Source organism: Moschus berezovskii, chromosome 4, assembly GCF_049115385.1.
Source record: "Moschus berezovskii isolate FMDL1 chromosome 4, NW_MosBer_1.0, whole genome shotgun sequence".
NCBI classification, from domain to species: domain Eukaryota; kingdom Metazoa; phylum Chordata; class Mammalia; order Artiodactyla; family Moschidae; genus Moschus; species Moschus berezovskii.
The window spans coordinates 63,153,479-63,172,069 of NC_142463.1; the positions used below are offsets into that span (position 1 = coordinate 63,153,479).

An 18,591-nucleotide genomic window follows, 5' to 3' on the forward strand; every position below is an offset into this window, starting at 1 on the left:
ACATGTGGACACAGGCTCTCAACTACTCAGAGTTAAAGACAAGGTCCTGCCTATCTCTCTGACCTCCTAACCCATTATGGGCCACTGGCTCCACTCACCACCTCCCAAGCCACGTGGGCCTCCAGGCAGTTCTTGGAACTCTCAGGGCACACTCCCGCCTGGGGCCTTTCATGTGTCCTTTGCCTAGAAACCCAGGTTATCTATCTGCAAGGTTCACTTCAGACCTTGATGCGTATATTATTGCCTCCAGGAGGCCTGTCCTTATCACCCAATGAAAATTATAAACATCTATCTCTGGTATACAGGCATCAACAGGCAGTCCAGTCTCCTCCCCTGCTTTATTCCAGTTATCATTTTTGACATACCTCTGAGGACCCAAGCCATCCACACCCACAGCTTACATTAACACAGCTTTCCCATTAGCCTATCTGCACTAACAGGGTTTTACTGGCTCCCATCTCACCAAAGAACTGGTGCTTTTGAATTGTAGTCTTGAAGAAGACTCTTGAGAGCCCTTGGACTACAAGGAGATCAAACCAGTCAACCCTGAATCAAGGAAATCAACCCTGAATATTCATTGGAAGGACTGATGCTGAAACTGAAGCTTCAGTACTTTGGCCACCTGATGCAAAGAGCTGACTCACTGGAAAAGACCCTGATGGTGAGAAAGATTGGGGCAGGAGGAGAAAGGGGTGACAAAGGACGAGATGGCATCACCGACTCAATGGACAAGAATCTGAGCAAACTCCAGGAGATAGGTGAAGGACAGGGAAGCCTGGGGTGCTGCAGTCCATGGGGTTGCAAAGAGTCACGCCCAACTTAGCGACTGAACAACAACTATCTTTATTAACATGGATTTATTATTCCAGGAAACTTTTCCCCAGGAACTTAAAAACAATAACTGTATTGTTTATTTCAGAAACATTGCAAAACCTCAAACAAATGACCGATTTGAAGATTCAGTCTAACAACTTCCAAGAATACCTCCCCAAACCCTCACAGGGGTTTGGGTATACAGAATTGCTATATCCACCAATCCTAAACTATTACATGAGGACCTTTACCCAATTCTTATCAAGCTCCCCTCACACTGAAAGACCTGCCTTAAACCAGACTGCAAAATCTGTATCTGGAGTTTGCACTCTGCACCCTACGGAAAACAGTCAAGGGGCTGTTAGCAGTGAGCTTAGTTTCGTTCTCAATATGTTTTGTTTAGTTTGTTAGTTTTTGGTGCGGTGGTGTTTTCAAGGAATCAGTATCTACTACTATTTTATTTCTTTTCATTTGCCTGGCTCTCCCCTCTAGAATTAAGTTCTATAAGGACACGGGTTTTGTCTCTTTTAGTCACAATGTATCCCCAGTGTGTTGAATAGTACCTGGTACATTCAGTTCAGTTCAGTTCAGTCGCTCAGTCGTGTCCGACTCTCCGCGACCCCATGAATCACAGCACGCCAGTACATAATAGGTACCAAAATATTTATGGATTGAGTAAATGGATGAATGAACGAATAAACAAGAAAGAATGAGTATTTCTCTCCTTTAAATACTTTCTTCAGGCCTACCAATCTGGTTTCTCAACACTGTCTAGATATGTCATATCCTACTCCATGTTGTTAGGGTCCAGCTAGGCTTATTAATGATAAAACACCAAAATTGAGACTTAGAATCTTAGATTTGGTCTCTCACTCATCAAACCTTCTGAGAATATAAGCCTGTTTTTAGCTATTTGGCTGTTTGATCTGGGATAAAGTAATCTCCCAATAGAAGTGGGTGGGAAGGGATAAATGCAAATATAAATCTTAAAAAATAAAAATTTAAATTGGCAAAATTTATTGTATGGAAATGTAGCTACAGAAATAGCAATAAACACTTTTTGGCAGACTATGCAAAATTTAAATCAGAATATGTTATATACCTTAATATGTTATATATACCAGAATACATGCATAATATTTTTTTGCTAAGACAAAAGGTCAAGGTCAAGATCAAGTATCAATATATTCAAGTTTAGGTATTAATAATTCACAACAAAAGACTTGCCTGATTAATAGCAAAAAAGATGCTGTCATATGTGTCCTCTTGGGTATACACACTGCAGCTGTAATCATCTTCATCTGAACCAGAATATCCTTTCAAAAACAGGTGCTTAAAAGCAGCAGTGTTTTCTTCTTTGAAAGCAACAACCAGCTGGTTACTTAAACCAAAACGAACAAGCTAGGAAAGAAAATCAAATAGAAATATATGTATTTTACCATTTTCCAAGGAAGGCAAATGCCTTCTTACTATCAATAACCCTCACCTATAAACATCAGCAAGAAAAATCTCACTGCTTTGGTTTTTATTAATTATATCAATGTCAAAAGACAAGAATTCTTCCCCCTAGAAACAACCTCATCAATCTACATTAGCAACTTGAAGTAGCATAAAATTAGAAGAGGTGACCACTCCCAATGACTTCCCTTACTGGCCTTTAATGACAGAGAAGGAGAAGAGAAAGGAGAAATTCAAAGTTAAGCCTGAATCCATTTTTCTTTTTTTTAAATAGATATGCTATTTTTTCTTTTTAAAATTTTTATTGAATACAATTGATTTACAGTGTTGTAATAGTTTCAGATGTACAGCAAAGTGATTCAATTATACATCTATATAAATATATACATTAATTTTTATATTCTCTTCCATTATAGGTTATTACAAGATATTGAGTATATTTTCCTATGACATATGGTAGGTCCTTGGTTATCTAATTTGAATCCATTTTTCTTATACTTGCATTTCAAATTAATGGTTTTCAAAATTGATATACATCTGCCCCTTGAACAATATAGGGGTTAATCTAAGTATGAACCCTCCACCCTGAGGGTTCAAGGACTTAACCGACTGTGGCTCACGGACTGTGTAGCACTGTTGTATTTACTACTGAAATAAATCTCTATCTGTAGAAGTGAATCTGTGTGGTTCAAGCCTGCTATTTTCAACCATACTTCAGTTCAGTTCAGTTCAGTCGCTTAGTTGTGTCTGACTCTTTGCGACCCCATGAATCACAGCACGCCAGGCCTCCCTGCCTATCACCAACTCCCAGAGTTCACTCAAACTCATGTCCATTGAGTCAGTGATGCCATCCAGCCATCTCATCCTCTGTCGTCCCCTTCTCCTCCCGCCCCCAACCTTTCCCAGCATCAGAGTCTTTTCCAGTGAGTCAACTCGTCGCATGAGGTGGCCAAAGTATTGGAGTTTCATACTTAGTAAACCACTAATTTTCATGCTTTACTGTTTGATAGTCAAATCTAAATGATCTGACATTCAGAAATTGCAAATATTTTTAAAAATCATAACTGTTTTGCATACAACTTTTTAAAAACATTTTTGAAAAGTGGCCTATATAATACTTCCTCCAGCTAAGAGGTAATTGTCAACAAAGGAATTCAATTCCTCTAGCTCTGCAAGAACTCACATAAGATTTACACCTAAGAGTTCCTGCCTCCAAGATCTACAGCATCAAAGCGCCACACAGAATAACAGGGCTCACTCTACCTCCATGATGTCAAAGCCACTCATTGTTACCAAGCACCCATTTTCTTGTGATAGAACTTCTACTTATTCCCCTTAAACTGTATCAGAGCACAGGGTTAGATGCCAAAGGCTCTCTTTACCAGGAATAAGTGTATTCTTTCTGCCTTCAAGTTTTCCTCTTAGAATTCAATAAGGAGGGGAATTTAGCAGGCACCAACTATTACCCCCAAACCCAAGACATTCCACACACAAATAGCCTCTCTCTCCACTCACACTCAAACGGACACTCTCTCATACTCTCTTGCACACTTGCTCTCACACTCTCATAAATACTATCTCACATACCCTGTTTCATACACACAGCTTCACAAGTGCTCTGCTTCTCTCTCTCATGCACACACACAGACATACATATGCAACTGTAGAAGTCAAACCTTTATAAACCCTGGCCCACACACTCTTCCCCATCTCCCCACTTTATCTCCTCATCTGCTTTCTAAGACAGTGAGAGTCCAGAAAATTTGCCCCAAACCTTCACCCTGCTAAAGTCACCAAAACAATTTGGGACTCTGCTGTCATGTGAAACCAGCAAATTCAACAAGATGACCTTGACATTTGTGTTACCTGCTGTCACTCCATGGTTTAATTACTAGACCTTTCCGATGAACAGATGTTAATTTGCACAGGCAAACTTACCTACTCTTTTTAGTGATTTATGTTTTTTAGTTTTCAAATTGTGTCTTTTTTAAAAGGCTAAATAATTTAAAATAGTTACCACTTTTCAGCAATTATCATCCTCCAGGCACTGTACTAACTGCTTTACCTGCACCATCACATTTACTAACACAACCATCCTAAGAAAATGTTACTTCTGTTACCCCCATTTTACATATGTAAAAACTGAGATTTAGTCTCATTACACTGCCCATGTCACCGAACTAGAACGAAAGCCATATCTAACTCCAAAGTCACTTCTATTATGCTGCATGATTTTCATCTGCAGAAAATTCTGATTTTGGGCCTCCCTTTCGAGGAAAGAATTTAGGTGCTAGCTTTCCAGAACTCCAACTGTTGTTGGAGAATGTACACAGATGACACTCTTTAGCATCTGAGCCTCACCAGATCACATTCCTCAAATACCAAGTCAAAAGATTGAGCGATTGCTAAACCCAGCTGTTCTAAGGATGATAGATAAGAAATCCCACAACATCCAATCTGTGCTGAAAATCAAGCAACCAAAGGCTAAAGGTTCTTTCAAGCACGTGATGTCTATCAATGGTGCCTGCAAGGAAATGCTAGAAAAGGAAAGGTTATATTGCTTTTCGAAAGCTAACGAAGTAAACCAGGGGACCAATATACACATGACTGGGGGTTTTATTATGTATTGATACACAAATGAATGGGCTTCCCAGGTGGTGCTAGTGGTAAAGAATCCACCTGGCAATGAAGGAGACACAGGAGACTCAGGTTCCAGCCCTGGGTCAGGAAGACCCCCTGGAGTAAGGAATGTAACCCACTCCAGTATTCTTGCCTGGAGAATTCCATGGAAAATTCCTGGTGGGTACAGTGCATGGGAGTCACAAAGAGTTGGACACAACTGAGCACACACACACATACACATATATTCAGGAACTGGAATAGTGGCCATCACAATGTCAAAGTCAAGTACTGAGTCTGTCCATCCCATTTTACACACTTGCAACCTGAAGTTGGGTACTTTTTCCATGTTGGAACATCTAGAAGTGTGACAGCAAGTCTGTTTGACTCACCTGTTAGTTCTCTTGACCACTTGGCCATACAACCTCTCAAACTGAAAATCTACCAACTTAACTCTAGAAGAGGGGACATGAGAGTCCCTCTTCCCACAATTATAGTTAGGCTAAAGAAACCCCCAAAGTGAATGGGGAGTGAATAACTTGACGGAGACAGCAGCATTCAATGTGAAATTTTCAGCTACCATCTTATTTCCCTGGAGTAGGAAGTGGCAACCCACCTCAGTATTCTTGCCTGGAGAATCTCACGGACGGAAGAGCCTGGCGGGCTATAGTCCACAGGGTTGCAAAGAGTCGGACACGACTGAGCAACTAACACCACCTTATTTAGATTCAAAGTCCATTACCTCAACTTTGGGAAGGAGAGAATATGGAGGTATAAACTCTGCTTGGACCCACCCCCATCTGGCATCAAGAACGAGAAATTCCCTCCATACTGTTGTTCATAGAACAAGCCAGGATCCACATGTATAGCCTCAAAACAGGTCCAGGTAGGATTCCCCAAGCATCTCAGTAGAGAGAAATCCTGGGGAGGAGATCCTGAGGTCTCCTTCCTACTACGGCAGAATGAAACATACGCTACAGAGCAAGAGTGAAGAGGTGATGGAGGGCTGGTCAAATGATTTTATTTTCAAGAGAGGAATGACCAAAATATTCATTCTAGCCCCATGAACTAAATTTTAAGATTTGCTGAGAGTATAAGACAGAAAAATAATCACACATTAAGTGCAGCCTGGCAAAGATTGTGAATTTAAGACCTCATTATGAAATCAATGGAGGAGAAAATATTCTGTGCCAGGTAAAAACAAGATATCACTCTAATAATATACAAAGAATACGGGAGGAAAAGAGCAGATCTAGCAAAAGAATGTAGACATCTCTCTCAAGATTATAAATTACTGCATAATGCAGAGTAGGAATGTCTTTTAAAAGATGTTTCTTTCCCATCAACCTTGATAAAACACTCCCCATTCCATTAGACTTGAGAATGGAGTGCTAAAAGAGACAGAAAAAGAGGAGGAGGGAAAAGTGGGATTTGAAGGAAAGAAAGATATTTGAGAATTCCATTCCACTTATATATCACCCAAGTAGCAAAATTTATTAGAATGACCCTACAGGGGAATACAAGTTTAACCACCTCAGTTTTATTAGGGGAGGTAGGGTTCAGGGTAGGGTAGACCCACCCAAAAAGTAAATGATCAAGTCCCAGAAATATTTTATTAAAAGTGAAATTAGTGATGTAGCCAGCTAGTTTGGCAAAAGAAGTAATTGGGGAACCAATTAAAATTAACCAAATGGCAAAAGGGGACATTATTTCTTCTTCCAAGTAATATTAACAATGCACTGCTTTATAGGCTGCCAAAATTAAAACTTCAAAATCAAGAGTTAAAATGAAAAAAATTTTTTAAGAAAAATATCTAAGCATGTGCATTTAAGAGTGACCCTGCCTCTCATCTTTGTTTCTTTGGAAGTAGCTTGCTTACCCTAAATTGTGATGAGCTGGTGTGGGATGTCATGCAGTAACAAGAACTCATTATGAATAAAGAATAAAGATTCAACTTTATTTATGGCAGGAACCACCTCTCTCATTTCTAAAGCATATGGAGCTATTTTTAAGAAGCTTTTTATTTTTTGTGTTCCAGAAATCACATCTTTAAAAACACTTTTACACTGATGACAGAATGATTATTTGCCCACGGAGCCTAATATTCCAAATCAGTACTGTTTTTTAAAGGACACACGTTTCAAATGTAATTACATACAGAGAAGACTCCCTAAAACTGGTTCAGGCCCAAAAACTAGATGACAGTTTGGGTGACTGTTGTGATATTGATAATAAAATACTTAACAATATCAATTTAAGCAAAAAGTCCCAATGAATGCAGCCTTTATACACTCCTGAGACACTCTTAAGTGCCTAAGCAAACACTCCCCACCTCACCCAGGCCTGCCTGGGGAGTTAGGTGGGGCACGGGTAAGGTTGGGGAGTGTTTACCTAAGCATTTAGCTTCTGATGAGAAGAAAACTTAGCATTAGCATTCTAAATCCAAAATCAAAACGGTCCAAAATGCAGACTTCAAAAGTATATTTAAATAAGATACATTTGAAGAAAGACGAAGGGTTTCAAGAACACAGATCACTCTGGACCAGGCAGCCTTCACCAGCCTGTGCCTCATTCAGATATGGAAACTCTACCCACTTCAGATCTAACACTATCTATATTTACAGAACCCGCGAGAGATGACCTCAGAGTCCCTTACTAAAGCAAAGTCGTCATCTAAACTGAACTTCAACCTACCATCTGCCTTCCAGAGTCAACATAATTTTAGAGGTTTATGAACATGAGTGTGTGGCCTTTTCAGGACAAAAGTCAAGTGGCAGAACATGGAAAAACAGTTTCAACCTGGGGTAAGAATAAAAAACAAATGAACTGGTAATATCATTTACCTGTGTGGTGACCATGACTATCTTCAAAATCTGCAAACCCATTTTCCATGGAATCTGTTGTCTGGCTCGGAATTTTTCACAAGGGTTCATGAAGTAAAACCTCAGGTCTTCTCTCAGACATTCTTCTTTCACCTCAGAATCAAGATGAGCCATTGCATCTCTGCCAAAGAAGGTCAATTTTTAAATACACTGAACAGCCTGAAATCTCCTGAAGACTACTTTCCATTCACATGTTTCACCCATTCTTTAAAGCAAAACTCTCTCCAACCAGTGAAATTCTTTTTACTTTAGAAATCTGAAAATGATTCAGGAGCTATCCATCTTGTTCCAAATGGCAGTATCAAAATAATAAAAATAGGATTTTATTTGCAAGACTTGTCAATTCCAATATCTTAATATGTACCATTCACGTTACTAGAGTATTAACAAAAACTAAATGGAATACTTTCATGATATTCTAGGTTTGAAATCCCAGAAATTTAGCAGATTACTAGAATTAAATTGTTATGGAAATAGAGAATCTCTGTCTTGTAACTCTGTTCTAAAATGATTGTGTATCTTGCATGATATATCAGTGATTATGGGGGCTTTCCAGATGGCACAGTGGAAAGAATCTGCTTGCCTTGGCAGGAGGGGCAAGAGATGCAGGTTCAATCTCTGAGTCGGAAAGATCTGCATACTTGGAGTAGGAAACGGCAACCCATTCCAATATTCTTGCCTGGAAAATTCCACGGAGAGAGGAGCCTCTGAACTCAGAAATGGGCACATGACTGAACCTAGGCCAAAAAGAACCAATGAGATGTGGACATAGGACTGTAATTATAATCAATGGAAGAGATATGGTCTTTCCACTAAGTAGTTCCTAAAGTGGGCTGTGCAAAACATCCACTGGGAGAACAGAAAACATTTAGTTCAGTTCAGTTCAGTCGCTCAGTCGTGTCCGACTCTTTGCGACCTCATGAATCACAGCACGCCAGGCCTCCCTGTCCATCACCAACTACCAGAGTTCACTCAAACTCATGTCCACAGAGTCAGTGATGCCATCCAGCCATCTCATTCTCTGTCGTCCCCTTCTCCTTCTGCCCCCAACCTTTCCCAGCATCAGAGTCTTTTCCAGTGAGTCAACTCGTCGCATCAGGTGGACAAAGTATTGCAGCTTCAGCTTTAGCATCAGTCCTTCCAATGAACACCCAGGATTGATTTCCTCTAGAATGGACTGGTTGGATCTCCTTGCAGTCCAAGGGACTCTCAAGAGTCTTCTCCAACACCACAGTTCTAAAGCATCCATTCTTCGGCAAGCAGCTTTCTTCACAGTCCAACTCTCACATCCATACATGACCACGGGAAAAACCATAGCCTTCACTAGATGGACCTTGGTTGGCAAAGTAATGTCTCTGCTTTTTAATATACTATCTAGGTTGGTCCTAACTTTCCTTCCAAGGAGTAAGCGTCTTTTAATTTCCTGGCTGCAATCAGCATCTGCAGTGATTTTGGAGCCCCCCAAAATAGTCTGACACTGTTTCCACTGTTTTTCCATCTATTTCCCATGAAGTGATGGGACCAGATGCCATGATCTTTGTTTTCTGAATGTTGAGCCTCAAGCCAACCTTTTCACTCTCCTCTTTCACTTTCATCAAGAGGCTTTACTTCTATTTTAGTCTTCATCTTAAAAATAAAAAAATTGAGCTCTACGGACAATATATAAAATATCAGTGGCAATATAGTAGCGTATATTATATTAATATAAACAAACATATACACATTGGGGATATGTGCTTAACTTTTACTGAATGCATAATCAGCAAAGTCTGGGGATCATAGACCTAAAGCATAGGCTGAGTTTAGAATTCGTAGAAGCCATGTTAGCCATCTCTCCTGGAAGCCATCATAGGAGAGCTTGCCAAGGAGTGGAGCTAACAAAGAACAGACAAGATTGCCTAATGACAATGTTTGAGTTCCTGAAGCCAGTTGTGCCTGAAGCCATCCAAGACTTTCAAATTGAGCCAACAAATTTGGGACTTAGGCCTGTTTAAGTTTAATTTCTGTTTCTTGAAACAAGAAATGTCTTGATGGCAAGTTTAATCAACATAAGTTTAGCCATCATTCAAGCTACTCATTTCTCAGAAACTTTTTATAACTGGGGGTCATTCTTGGGAATCTTTTCACCTGAAATATTGTAATGATATTTTATATTGACTTGTGACTTATGTAGTTTGACCAACAAATTTAAAAGAAACTTAAAAAAAAAGAGATGTTCAAATAAAAGACTATATTAAGAGCTATTTTAAGACTTTTTAAGGCTTCTACTCGATTGCTAATGATTTTCTATTTTTAAGTTGATTTTTAGACCTCCTATTTCCAGAATTAATAGGCCAGGTTATTTTGCTGGAAAGAAGAGGGGAAGAAGGAAGGAAGTTGGGAGGGAGGGGGGAGGGAAGGAGAGAGGAAGACAGAGAGGAGGGCAGGGACCCATACTGAGAAATGAGGGTCACAACCCAATCCTTCGAGCCTTGTGCCTGGGTGACCTAGGGTCAAACTGTCAGCTTGCTTGGTTCAGGGGACTTCAGACTGGAATTGCCCTCCCTCTCTTGGCAAACACATATAGACCTCTGTAGATGCTCACTGTGGGACTTGGGGAGCTCCAACAAATAGCTTATAAAACACATGGACCAACAGGTACTAAAACATACCAGGCCCACAAGGAAACCAAGCAGCAAGAAACACTCATCTGAGAAACAGCAGAAACAGAGCCAAGCATATCGGAATCAGACACAGGTTAAAAAACAACCATGCTTACCATATTTAAAAACACATATGGGTTAAAATATCTGTAAGAAAAACTTGGGAAAAATAAAAAAATAACTTTTAGAAATGAAAAATCAATGACCAAAATGAGTCTTCTTTCAAAAGAATGAGAAGACTTTTTAAATGTGTTTTCACTGCACCTGCTATAGTTACCTCCTGATTACATCTAACCAAATTACTGAGCACTTGCTGTGCTGAGTGACTGTACTGGGTGCTTAGGACATAAAGATAAATAGGTTCCCTGAAGCTCAGATGTTCAACATCCAATAGGAGAGAAAGACTTGTTAATACAAATGTGTAAGTGATCAATTAGCTCACTGAATGCTGTACCATATAGAATCTAGAAAAATGGTACTGATGAACTTATTTGCAGGACAGAAATAGAGATGCAGACACAGAGAACAGACTTTGGACACAGCAAGGTAGGAAAGCAGAGTGGGATGAACTGAGAGAATAGAATTGAAACATATATTAATACATTACCATGTGTAAAACAGATAGCCAATGGGAAGTTGCTCTACAACACAGGGAGCTCAGCCCAGTACTTTGTGACAACCTAGAGGGTGGGGTGGGGTGGGGGGCGGGTGGGGGAAGCTTCAAGAGGACATATATATACTTATGGCTGATTCACACTATTGTATGGCAGAAGCCAACACAGTATTGTAAAGCAATTATCCTCCAATTAAATAATAAATTTTTTAAAAAGAAAAAAAAAATTGTATCATGGAAGCAAGGGAGACAGATTCAGAAAACCAGAAAAGGAATCTCATTACATGTTCTAATACACAGAGCGGTAGATGCTACAGGCCTCTCGACAAGGAGCATTGAGAGAGGCATTTCTAAGGATAAGGTGGCATCTTCACTGTGCCTGACAGTCACAGCCTCCAACAGGAACCTTCAGACCCCTGAAAACACGCCTATGGAAGCCTTGTGGGCTTTAGTGTTAACCACCATCACTTCACGGGCTCCGTGCAGCTAATGTATTCATCCTGATGATTCACAATGTCTTTTCACTTAATAAAATGAAAAGGCCATTGGAAAAGTCATGATAGCACCCTGAGAATAAGGCCATGGAAACTCCTCCCTAGAACATACCCCCGGCCCCCAGTGTGAGAAACCCTGTACTGAAGAAAGAGGAGGTTGCTTTCTGGAAAACTGGTGGAAATACAGGGGCAGTAGGTCCAAGTGATTGGCAAATACCTGTTAGCCAAGCTCTGCCAGAGACATTTTCCTGCCTTCCAGGAGCTCAATCCAGTGGAAGGGAGAAATGTGAAGAGATAAGAGTACAATAAAAATGCATTAAGTGCTCAAACTGAAGTATGCATTGAGGGCCCTGGAACAGATGAAACTGATGCAGCCCAACTGCTCCAAGAGGCTTCAAGCAATTCTTCCAGCTGCTGGTTTCAATTAATATGGCCACTAAATGTTCAAGAAATGGTAATTGACATTAATATTAAACTAAGAAAACTAATTAAAGAAGATAAGTTTGGGGCAAGAAAAAAGGGCAAAGTACCAGATAACGATCATGGGGATCACGCGTGGTGTTAAATTATTCACACTCCTGTATCCTTCCCGACGTTTTTCACTGAGGTAGACAATAGGGCTTCCCTGATGGTTCAGCAGTCAAGAATCTGCCTGCCAGTGAAGGAGACGAGGGTTCAATCTCTGGGGAGGGGAAGATATCCTGGAGAAGGAAATGCAACCCACTGCAGTATTCTTGCCTGAAAAATCCTATGGATAGAGGAGGCTGGCAGGCTTTAGTCCTTGGGGTGGCAAAAGAGTTGGACACGACAGAGCAACTGAACACACATTTAGAGAATAACTGCCGTACTCCGAGCACTATGAAAAAGAAAAATGAAAAGGGCAACATGAAAACCTTTCCCCTCAAGCACACAGGAGCCAACAGTTGAAACACAGGATGTGCACAGAATGTACACTGGTAGAGGCACATGTATGCTTAGTCATGTCCCACTCTTTGCAACCCTGCCAGGCTCTTCTGTCCATGGGATTCTCCAGGCAAGAATACTGGAGTGAGTTGCCATTTCCTCCTCCAGATGGTCTTCCCAACTCAGAGATCGAACCCATGTCTTCTGCATCTCTTGCATTGGCAGGAGGATTCTTTACTACTGAGCCACCTGGGAAGCTAGTAGTATTAGTCAAATATGATCAACTAATGACAGAATGATAGAAATACAGAAAAGAATACTAATGATACTTAGGTTAAAAAATTCTGGTATCTCAAGGAAAATGCAAATGTGCAAGCTTTCTAAACTCTACATTTCTGAAGGTTCTTTCTTGCCCTGTTCTTCTCAATTTATGGATTTTCCCTAGTTCTCCAGTAGGTGAAGGGTTTTAAACATAGGGCATGCATGTGACCATATTTTAAGGCAATCATATGACCAAGGGCAATTCCAACTTTAGCAAATCAACAGCCAAAACAGTTGATGGAAACTTGAAGTTTTGAAAAATAACAAAACAGAACAAATTATCAGCAGTTCTTAACCTTGCTAGGATCGTAAACCCTCAAGGAACCTGTGAAGGTTTTGACCTTTGCCATGGAAAAATGCACAGATCAGTTTCAGTGATGGTACCTTGTTCCCACGAGCACAATTTGCTCAGTAAATATGCTAACCGACTCAGACTGCTACTTCTTTTCAGCTTGTAAGGCCCTTACCCTACTCAAAAAGAGGTATGAAAGCTTGCTTTCTACTGCAGTGACCTCCAAAGTGGGGTGCAGACACACAAGGCAGGTATGCAAGACTGTCCACTGGGATAATAGTAGAGAAGACAGGGCTAGGGCTTCTAACTGTATTAACCAAGCAAAGAGAAGTTAAGATTTACAAGTTTCAGTGCATGAATTATACGCCTAAGATACCCTCACATGGTCAGAAAGTTAGATGCATGCATTTCACTTAAGTACACGAGGCAATATGGGGGGAGAGTGCTGGTTCCCAGAGCCGGTGGCGCCCTAACTTGGTTGCAGCACATTCCCACCACTTAGGGTTTTTATGAGCCCACTTAAGCATTTGTTGGAGTATATTATCCACTTCAGTTAATCCTCATAAAATGAGCAAGGGAATAAAGATTCTTGTAAAACATCAGACTCCTTGTAAAACTAATGTAAATCTAAATTTACATCAAGAAAATGGGAGAGCTAACATTTCCCTAACACAACATTTGTTGGCCATGAGTTTAAAAAAAAAGATGAAATGAAAATCTGATCTGAAAAGAAGTTGGGAAATAAATAGATTTATCAAGACAGTATTTAAAATGCTAATAAAATCTACTATTGTTATGTGATGAATCTGGCCCTAAGCGTATATATTGTACCCTAAGACATTATATAATGATTTTGTGAATGATAATCATACCACGAAGTCACTGCACTTAGCAATTCTTTTTAACACCCTCATCAGTCGCATCCCTTAAAATGCTCGTTTTACCTGTCTTATATATGGTTTTCAGTTCAGTTTAGTTGAGTCGCTCAGTAGTGTCCAACTCTTTGCGACCCCATGGACTGCAGCACTCCAGGCTTCCCTGTTCATTACCAACTCCTGGAGCTTATTCAAACTCACGTCCATTGAGTCAGTGATATCATCAACCATCTCATCCTCTGTCGTCCCCTTCTCCTCCCACCTTTGATCTTTCCCAGCATCAGGGTCTTTTCAAATGAGTCAGTTCTTCACATCAGCTGGCCAAAGTATTGGAGTTTCAGCTTCAACATCAGTCCTTTCCATGAATATTCAGAACTGATTTCCTTTAGGATTGACTGGTTGGATCTCCATGCAGTCCAAGGGACTCAAAAATTTTACACATAATATATAAGTAAATATCCATTCAGAGAGAGTAGATGTTCTTTTAACTGATAGGGATAAGTTATCAAAAATATTTGGGAAGACTTCTCGAGTGTTTCAGAACTGCAGCCCCACTGAGATGTGGTTGCTCTTTTGTTATTCAGGCTGATGTTGAGAGAAATTGATGTTTATTCCTCTGGCTCCAACAAATAAATGGAAAATAACACTGACAGGTAACCCTTCTCTTATCATATCTATATAGATATCATGCATCATGCAGCAGTACGAGAAGAATGTTTTTGCTAATTCACAACTAGTACCTCTAGTCACAGAGGATAGGGCAGGGGAAGCAGGGTAAACCAGTTCCCAAATCTATCCTTCCTGCATCCTCATCACAGTGAACAATACTACCAGGCTGCCTTCCAGGACGGAGAAGGCAATGGCATCCCACTCCAGTACTCTTGCTTGGAAAATCCCATGGATGGAAGAGCCTGGTAGGCTACAGTCCATGGGGTCACTAAGAGTTGGACACGACTGAGCAACTTCACTTTCACTTTTCACTTTTATGCTTTGGAGAAGGAAATGGCAACCCACTCCAGTGTTCTTGCCTGGAGAATCCCAGGGACGGGGGAGCCTGGTGGGCTGCCGTCTATGGGATCGCACAGAGTTGGACACAACTGAAGCGACTTAGCAGCAGCAGCAGCCTTCTAGGAACTGACATCTCTGTAGCTCATTCCCCAGATCTATCCTTCTTCCTGCATCCTCATCACAGTGAAGAGTACTACCAGGATGCCTTCCAGGAACCAACACCTGGGTAGCTCTCCAGGATCTGGTCCCACTGTCATTTCCCCCCTCAACTTAATTGTGTACATAATTTTAAATGGACTACAATGAACCACATTCCTGGTTCTGCCCCTTAGGGACAACCACTTTTATTTGGGGTTTTGTTGTTTCTATTTACTTTAATATTGCTAAATAATATTATTCCATAATTTTTTTCTCTTTGGGATATTATCAATTTATATCTTACTGAGGGAAATAAGGATGTAGCTCTTATAGCTGCCCCCCACCAGGCAACATACACAGTTTACCTCCCCACTCATCTTCCCAACAACGTTTTAATAAAAATTTTGGATAAATTAACATTCAGAACTTATGAAGTGAATATGAAAATACTCTTTAGATTTGAGCCATCACAACACTGTGATTTCACATTCTCACAAAATTTTCCTTCTGGAGTTAATTGCCTTTTCCTCATTTGCTTAGTTTTCCACATACCAACCAGGGCTTTAGCATCAAATTCTGATGAATCTGCCAGCTCCTTTTCAGTACAGTCAACCAAGCTGGGCATCCTGTCAATTCTCTTCTCCCCCAGAGATATCATTCCTGTAGCCCTCATTCTCCTATTTCAACTACATGTGTTTTAGTTGCTCAGTTGTGTCTGACTCTTTGCAATGCCATGGACTGGGGCCCACCAGGCTCCTCTGTTCATGGGATTCTCCAGGTAAGAATACTGGAATGGGTTGCCATTCCCTTCTCCAGGGGATCTCCCAAACCAAGGAATTAAACCCAGGTGTCCTTCATTGCAGGCAATGTCTTTACCGTCTGAGCCACCAGGGAACCCCTCTAGCTACATGGGTTGCTTTCTAATTCCTTTTCAGGGGCCATCAGTTTGGAAATTCTCTTTGCCTCCTTCCCAAATGGATTCCACAGTTCCTGGCTTCCATCTCCACTCCTTCTTTACCCCCTCATTTTTGTGGAGAGCAGCCTTCAATCCCTTCCTTTGTGAGAAAGTCTGAGATCCCCCAGGACAAACACTGTTTGTTGCCATCCACTATCTCTTCTTTTCTCCCCTCTTTCTGATTTTGAGGGCATGAATGCATGTATACCGAGGACAGAATAATTCAGTATTAGAGCTAGATTATTGTTTTCACACCAAGTCACCTGGGGCACCTCAGAAGTACTGACACCCCATTTCTCCCCTCAGAGATTCTGGCCTGATTGGTGTGGATGCAGCCTGGGCACTGGGGCTTTTAAAAAGCTCCCCCAGTAATGCACCCAGTTTGAACTCCTTACCTTAGAGATTAGTTAGTCGCTCAGTCGTGGCCGACACTTTGCAACCCCATGGACTGCAGCCCACCAGGCTCCTCTGTCCATGAGATTTTCCAGGCAAGAATACTGGAGTGGGTTGCCTTTTCCTTCTCCAGGGGATCTTCCCAAACCAGGAATAGAACCCGGATCTCCTGCACTGCAGGCAGATTATTTACCACTAAGCTAAATGAGGCAACTAACATGCCCAAGGGTTGCAGTTGGCCTCCAGCTATAAAAATCCAATTTAGAATAAGAATCAGATCCAAGAATCCCAAAGAATCCCTGTCCAGTGTTCCTTCTTGATCCCTGAATTAGTATTTCTTAAAGAGCAATGGCCTATAAGACGGTCAGGAATGAAGGGGGAAAATGGCATATTCAAATAAACTAATGTTTCCAACATAATTTCTCTTATTTAAAAGTGTGACAGTTTGGCAGACCACAGCACCGTATGTGATAAATGTAGGAGACTTCTAAATGGTCATGTTATTGACATGAGAAGGGAAAAACAAATAAAGACATGTGATGGAATGAACCCAGCATTTAATGTTGTCAAGGTACTTTTGCGCTTCAGATTCTCTAGAGCAAACACTGGGTTTCCATTCTGAACCCGCTCAGAGGGAACCATCTCCTGCTGCTGATTCCATGGCCACTTCTCAGACCTCAGTTTGGTGGCTCAGCAGCACTTAATCCAGCTGACCACATGGAACAATCTCATCTCTCCACTTCTAGGACACCCCACTGCCCTAGTTTTCTCCCTCCGTTACTGAGCTTCTCTGAGTCTCCTGTACTGGCTTCTCTTCCTTCTGACTTCCAGATGCCAGAGTGCCTCAGGACACATAGTCCAGGGCTCTTCTATCCTCTCTTCCAGAAAAGTTCATGGAGTCCTGTGGCTTTAAATATTATCTACATGATGTGGATTTTCACATTCACATCTCCAGCAAATGTCTCTCCCAAACAGGCTCCCTTAGCCAATCTCTTCCTCGAAACTCCACCCACATGACTAATAGGTTCCTCGCACCAACCCTCCACCCTCATCTCCGCACACGTGCTCAATACCATGATTACATCCATCCATCCAGATGTTTCAGCTGCAAACCCTCATTCTGTCAGTGGTCCTCCACATTGGCTGCACCGTCATCATCTGGGGATTTTTTAAAGGTTTCAGTGCCAAGACATTCTGGTTTAATTGGCGACCAGGTATAAGCCAGGTGGAGCTAGTGGTAAAGAACCCACCTGCCAGTGCAGGAGACTTATGAGATGCAGGTACAATCCCTGGGTCGGGAACATCCCCTGGAGGAGGGTATGGCAACTCACTCCAGTATTCTTGCCGGGAGAATCCCATCCACAGAGGAGCCTAGCGGGTTACAGTACATAGGGTCGCAAAGAGTCGGACACGAATGAAGCAACTTAGCACACCCACAGGTAAAACTGGGTATGGAGATTTTGATAAGCTTTCCAGGCGATTCTAACATGCAGCAAAGTACATGAACTTTTGCTCCAGAGTCACGCTTTGATTTTTCCTCTTCTTCAACCCTCACACCTACTTGAGCAAGTCTTCCTTCAAAATACAACGTGGAGTGGCTCCCTTCTCTCTATACCCACTGTAGACTCCCTGGTCCCAGCATCATCATCCCTCACCAGAAAACTATGCCAGTTTCCCACTTTTCCACATAGCAGCCAGAGGAGTAAGTCTAAAAGTGTAAGGCAGATATCACTCCTCCACCCTGTAATGGCTTCCCCCTGCTCTCAGACTAAAATCCAGCCCTCTTGCCATGGCCTAAAAGTTCCCTGCCCATTTCTTCCCACACCCTCTCTTCCCCTTCCTCACCACCCACTACACCTCCCTCCCGGCTCTGGGCATGCGCACTTGCCACTTCACCTACCCTACTGCCATCCCTGCAACACGCCACACATCCAGATCCTTCTCACCTTCACTTCTTAGCTCAAGCGACACCTCTTCGGAGTGGGCTCCTTGATCACTTTGTTAAAATAGGACTTCTGCACAGCCTCTCTCATCACTTAATTTCCTTCATAACTGACTTTGAAATCTTCGTTTTGGTCTTCCCTACAAGACAACTTCATGAAGACCCAGTCTTGCTTATGACCATATACCCAGCCCACAGCAGACTGTGTAACACATGATAGATGCTCAGTGAACATTTTTTGGA

At 41.5% G+C, this 18,591-nt stretch overlaps 1 protein-coding gene across 3 annotated transcripts in view; it reads right to left on the bottom strand.

The window, feature by feature from the left end:
- MCOLN2 (mucolipin TRP cation channel 2) overlaps nucleotides 1-18,591 on the bottom strand; it is a 70,502-nt gene that overhangs the window by 41,710 nt on the left and 10,201 nt on the right. For all 3 annotated transcript variants that reach the window (XM_055403605.2, XM_088835447.1, XM_088835448.1), the window contains exons 2-3: nucleotides 7,734-7,893; nucleotides 2,041-2,214 (exon numbers count right to left, since the gene is read on the bottom strand). In XM_055403605.2, coding sequence (XP_055259580.1) covers nucleotides 2,041-2,214; nucleotides 7,734-7,893 — 334 coding nt within the window. The remainder of the gene's footprint in view (nucleotides 1-2,040; nucleotides 2,215-7,733; nucleotides 7,894-18,591) is intronic.